The sequence below is a fragment of the Salvelinus alpinus genome, chromosome 9 (genome assembly GCF_045679555.1).
Source record: "Salvelinus alpinus chromosome 9, SLU_Salpinus.1, whole genome shotgun sequence".
Taxonomy (NCBI): domain Eukaryota; kingdom Metazoa; phylum Chordata; class Actinopteri; order Salmoniformes; family Salmonidae; genus Salvelinus; species Salvelinus alpinus.
In genome coordinates, this window is record NC_092094.1 from 393,856 (window position 1) to 399,467 (window position 5,612).

Sequence of the window (5,612 nt, forward strand, 5' to 3'; positions counted from 1 at the left end):
CTATTTATAATTGGCCGGTATGAAGCGTAGGCTATTATGTAAATCCTGTGTCAATTACAGACTTTATCTAGGAATATTTTATAGCCTGCTATGTGCCAATTTTTAACTCTTAATTATACTAGATCACATCACGTGGTCCCTATCATCACTCTTTTCTCCTCTCTGTCCCCTCTTTATTTCTCTTCAATCACTCTCTCTGCTCCCTCTCCCTATTTTCCTCCCCCACTCTCCCATCCATCTCCTCTGCCCTCCCCTCTCTCTCTCGCTCTCTCTCCCCTGCCCCCTCTTTCCCTCTCCCTTTCTAACCATGTGATGTACGTGTTTGACAATGCTCTCTCATGTCCCTCTGTTTCGGTTGCTAGGGAGGGGAGACAGTCCTAGGCAACGTTGTACGCAAATCTCCAGCCGAGACGCGAGAACCAGGATAACGTACACTAGTTTGAGATATCAAGAGGCGACAGTGAAGAGTGGACCGAGCGACAGCGCGCAACCGATAGTTTTCATAGTAGCCAAATTGAAAATTCTCCATTTTGTATACAGGCGACGGTCTAGTGACTTTGGGCACCAAGATGACGACATTAACGATGCCCGAAATGCGCAACCGTCATCACCAAAGCAAGAGTGAGTGATCACCAAAGTGGACTTCCCTTTTGCTCTTTCACTTTGCCGCTGGCCAGGTCAACACATCACATCACCACACAGCTGCGTAGCCGCCTGCGCGTCAAGCTGGGCTCCGACTCGCTCGCTCTCTCGACGGACGGAATATACAGTCATCACGGAAAAGAACATCTAGCGCGAACGTATCCACTTTTTTTGGGGAGGTAATTCTTGTTCTGCGTTCTCACATCATACGATCAGTGGAACAGGTGACACTGACATCTGCTCCGTCTGTCGAGCAGAATTCAAGCTCATATGGAAACTAAAATGAAATGTGTAAAGCCTGCGGTTGTCGTGTGTCACACAGGGCTGAAAACATATCTACTGAAAACTTCCATGGAGTAAAGTAGCCGACAGTAAGACGCGGACAGCATCAACATGAACATATGATACCCAAATGGCAAGTTTGCTTCTGTTGGAAGTTTGTGGAGCCATTTTATCTGTTCTGGGAAGACATTTATAGTCTTATTTACATTGGTTGACTGCTCTGTCTGACTCCAAACAGACACGAAGAGACTATGTTTTATCATCAACATTCAGCTTTATATTGTTGAGTTAAATTATTATTATTATCACTTCTGTAAACACTACTCTGCTGCTTTTGGTTGTTGTTGATAATACGCCTCTAATTGGCTTATCCATCCCCCCCACCTCATCCTTTCAACTGTTCCCCAGGTCCTTGCTGTAAATGAGAATGTGTTCTCAGTCAACTTACCTGCTAAAATAAGGGTAAACATATATATATATATATTTTTACAATTACAAGTAAATCAATGTTATTGTAATGTGTAGATGTCAGTTGACACTTCATCTAATGTGGGGCAGTCAGACAGTGCCACTTCTAGTACCATGTGTTGGTCTGTGGCTGCTGAGCTAGCAGAGAGCAATCACTGGCCTATTAAGGAACACAATGCCCCCTGTTGCTGCGGGTCCTGCCACTGGATCCTTTCTCACCAGTTCAGAGCCTCCGACCGGGCTGACCAGCACCAGCCTCAGTTCAGAGTAGGAGCCTCCGACCGGGCTGACCAGTCTCAGAACCAGCGCCAGCCCCAGCCAGACCAGCCTCGGACACAGACACGACCAGCCTCAGAACCAGCCTCGGACACGTCTTCAGACACTGTCCTATCCTGACCAGCTTCAGCCTCAACCCCAGACAGTGTCGAAGCTTCAGTCTCAGTCTCAGTCCCAACCCCAGTCTCAGACAAGGCTTCAGCCTCATCCCCTGATTCCATCCTGACTCAGCCAGTATCCAACGGCAGGCTGCCGGGCCACGGGTGTAGCAACGGGCGTAGCAACGGGCGTAGCATGGGCAACTCCTCCAGGAAGGAGGAGGATGAGGAAGAGAAGGATGGGGATGGGGAGAAAGTGAAAGTAATGGAGGAGGAGAAGAGGAGGAGGAAGAAGAAGAAAGAGGAGGAGATGGAGGACGATGAGCTTCCCCTAGGTGTGGAGGAGATGCTGGCGAGCGGAGATCCCGTCTTGGATCTGAGCTATAAGAAGTTCCGCAGGTTGCCCGGTGTGATCTGTGGGCTACGCCACCTGGAGAAGCTGTATGTGTGTGGTAACAGCCTGCGGACCCTCCCGGAGAACATCGTCCAACTAAAGGGCCTCCGCATCCTGGCTCTAGACTTTAACAAGATGGAGGACGTCCCGTTGGCCATCTGCCAGCTCCGCAACCTGACACGTCTCTACCTGGGCTCCAACCGCCTGATATCTCTCCCTCCAGAGCTACGCAACCTTCAGAGCCTTCGCTGCCTCTGGATGGAGAGCAACTACTTCACGTGCTTCCCCCGCCAGCTCTACGATTTACCCCACCTCAGGTCCCTCCAGATGGGGGACAACAGGCTACGGACCCTGCCCCCGGACCTGTGGCGTATGGAGGCTCTGCGAGGGCTATGGTTATACGGGAACCGTTTCACAGAGTTTCCCCGTGTCTTACTCCGCATGGTGGATCTGGAGATCTTAGACCTGGACAAGAACAAGATCGCGGTGTTCCCTAATCTGAGTCGGCTCCCCGCCCTCCGCCTCTTTTCCTACGACCACAACCCTGTGGAGGGGCCTCCCGGCGTGGGGGAGGAGGTGCTGCTGGTTGGGGAGGGGGCCCAGGAGGAGCTCCAGGATCGGGCAGACAGGAAGGCTAAGAAGGAGCAGGATGTGAGGGATGCGGAGGAGGCTGTGCTGGCCGGGGATGGGCCTGTGATCCAAGGCATTCTAAAGACGGCCAAACAGAACAGTGCATCGCACGCTGGGCACAAGTACAACGAGGTGGTAACCGAAGCGATGCCCCTAACCGAGGAGGAGAGGAGGAAGAAGGAGATGGAGGCGGAGTTAGAGAGGGCGTTGAACGACTACGGGGCGGGGCTTGAGTATGACCTGGAGGGGATAGAATATGACAAGGAGGAGCTTATATGTGAGGGGGAGGGGTATGAGGTTGGGGATTTGGAGTACGAACGAGGAGATATGGACTATGAGTATGAGGAGGGGGAGGAGCTAGAGGAACCAGGAAGACAAGGGGGCCGGCATTGATGACTGACTGATTGACTCCTCCTCCTGCAAAGGCTCTGACTCCTGCCCTCCTAAGTCTAGACTTGTTTGACCTTGCAGCAGACATTGCAGGCGACTGACTGATCTACAAGCCACCTTGCATCATAAATAGCTACTTCGAATTATTTGTAGATCAGTCAGTCACAATTTACCAACAATGCATCACGGATTCGATGCTCTCAGACACAGCCTCTCACCCCTCCCCTTCCTAAACCTAGGACCCATCCCCTTCCTAAACCTAGGACCCCTCCTCTTCCTAAACCTAGGACCCATCCCCTTCCTAAACCTAGGACCCCTCCCCTTCCTAAACCTAGGACCCCTCCCCTTCCTAAACCTAGGACCCCTCCCCTTCCTAAACCTAAGACCCCTTCCTAAACCTAGGATCCATCCCCTTCCTAAACCTAGGACCCCTCCCCTTCCTAAACCTAGGACCCCTCCCCTTCCTAAACCTAGGACCCCTCCCCTTCCTTAACCTAGGACCCATCCCCTTCCTAAACCTAGGACCCCTCCCCTTCCTAAACCTAGGACCCCTCCCCTTCCTAAACCTAGGACCCCTCCCCTTCCTAAACCTAGAACCCCTTCCTAAACCTAGGACCCCTCCCCTTCCTAAACCTAGGACCCATCCCCTTCCTAAACCTAGGACCCCTCCCCTTCCTAAACCTAGGACCCATCCCCTTCCTAAACCTAGGACCTATCCCCTTCCTAAACCTAGGACCCATCCCCTTCCTAAACCTAGGACCCATCCCCTTCCTAAACCTAGGACCCCTCCCCTTCCTAAACCTAGGACCCATCCCCTTCCTAAACCTAGGACCCCTCCCCTTCCTAAACCTAGGACCCATCCTCTTCCTAAACCTAGGACCCATCCTCTTCCTAAACCTAGGACCCCTCCCCTTCCTAAACCTAGGACCCCTCCCCTTCCTAGACCTCGGACCCATCCCCTTCCTAAACCTAGGACCCATCCCCTTCCTAAACCTAGGACCCCTCCCCTTCCTAAACCTAGGACCCCTCCCCTTCCTAAACCTAGGACCCATCCTCTTCCTAAACCTAGGACCCCTCCCCTTCCTAAACCTAGGACCCCTCCCCTTCCTAGACCTCGGACCCCTTCCTAAGATTCTGACTACTTGACAGCTTCCTGATTTGCACTAGGAGGTGATATGAGAACTAAGTGGACAATATAGGGAAAACACCAGGATTAATAGCCTATGTTAGTTAGTTAATTATCCATTCAAGTGGATTCAAATATTGTTCTTCTGCCTTTCAAGGCTAGACCTTTTTATGACAACGCTCCAGCTGTCATGACAACGCTCCAGCTGTCATGACAACGCCCAACTAGAGGGTTGTTTAACTTAGTAAATCCTGTGTGAAATGAATTAATGACTAGCCTCCTGAACCTGTTGCTATAATCTGTGACTTTGACATTCTCTCTCCGTAGTTAGAAGTAGAGCAGGGCTGAGCCACTAAATAACTAAAGTCATTAGATGTTTTTCAAACTGACCTGAAGACAGATCCATGCACTGCTCATTGTGGAGATGACGGCAGGCGACGGCGTCTTTGCCAACTCGGCAAATTGGCAAGTCAGAGCAGGACTCCGGTGACGCTGTATGTGTGTGTCAGTGTGTGTGTGTCTGCATGGAGTGTGTGTGTGTGTGTGTCTGCATGGAGTGAGTGTGTGTGTGTATTTGAGTGGCTGTGTGTGAATGCGGACACGCAAGTGTGTATATATGTGTGCGTGTGTGAACGTGTACACGCTTGAGTGTGTGTGTGTGTGTGTGAACGCGTACACGTTTGAGTGTGTGTATTTTGAAGTGGGGGGTAAACTTATTACCTTGTAATGTGATATAGTTTGTTTTGTTAAATCCATTATGTGTATAAAGGAAATGTAATCTTGCCTCATTAAATAATGATTGAGTTTATCAGGTTGGACTGAATCATTCATACACAAGGGGACCGAGGCTGTATTCACCAGGCCTCTCAGGAATCTGTTACAGCTCCCAGATGATGTTCGGACAATATCTGAGCCAGGAACTAAGTCAAATAAAATAACAAATACAATAACATTTTATTAGTCACATGCGCCGAATACAACAGCTTGTTGTAGCTTGTAGCTCGTTTACCTTACAGTAAAATGCTTACTTACAAGCCCCTTAACCAACAAATGCAGTTTAAAAAAATATATAAATACGGATAAGAATAAGAAATAAACATCAAATGTTGCAATGAAAAAAATAAAAAAAAGAGTTTGGTATAGTATTCCCCTGACACGATCACTTCTCTTAAAATATTGCCTAATATGTTGATTATGTGAATCAGCTGAGTATAGTGTGAGGTACCCACGACTGAGTTTGGGAAACACTGATATAGGTCGTTAAATAATCTAGAGAAACGCGTTTATTTATTGGCCTAGTGGTTAT

The 5,612-nt window shown here is 49.5% G+C and overlaps 1 protein-coding gene across 1 annotated transcript; it reads left to right on the forward strand.

Moving 5' to 3' along the window:
* The first annotated feature begins 227 nt into the window (after positions 1 to 227).
* Positions 228 to 5,114, forward strand: LOC139584117 (leucine-rich repeat-containing protein 10B-like). Its single transcript, XM_071415623.1, has one exon. The coding sequence runs from the start codon at positions 1,963 to 1,965 to the stop codon at positions 3,181 to 3,183; it is 1,221 nt and encodes a 406-aa protein (XP_071271724.1). The 5' UTR covers positions 228 to 1,962; the 3' UTR covers positions 3,184 to 5,114.
* The last annotated feature ends 498 nt before the right edge of the window (positions 5,115 to 5,612 follow it).

Bases quoted from the DNA above. Each gene is read 5' to 3' on its own strand.
- LOC139584117 (XM_071415623.1), top strand. From the start codon at position 1,963: ATGGGCAACTCCTCCAGGAAGGAGGAGGATGAGGAAGAGAAGGATGGG.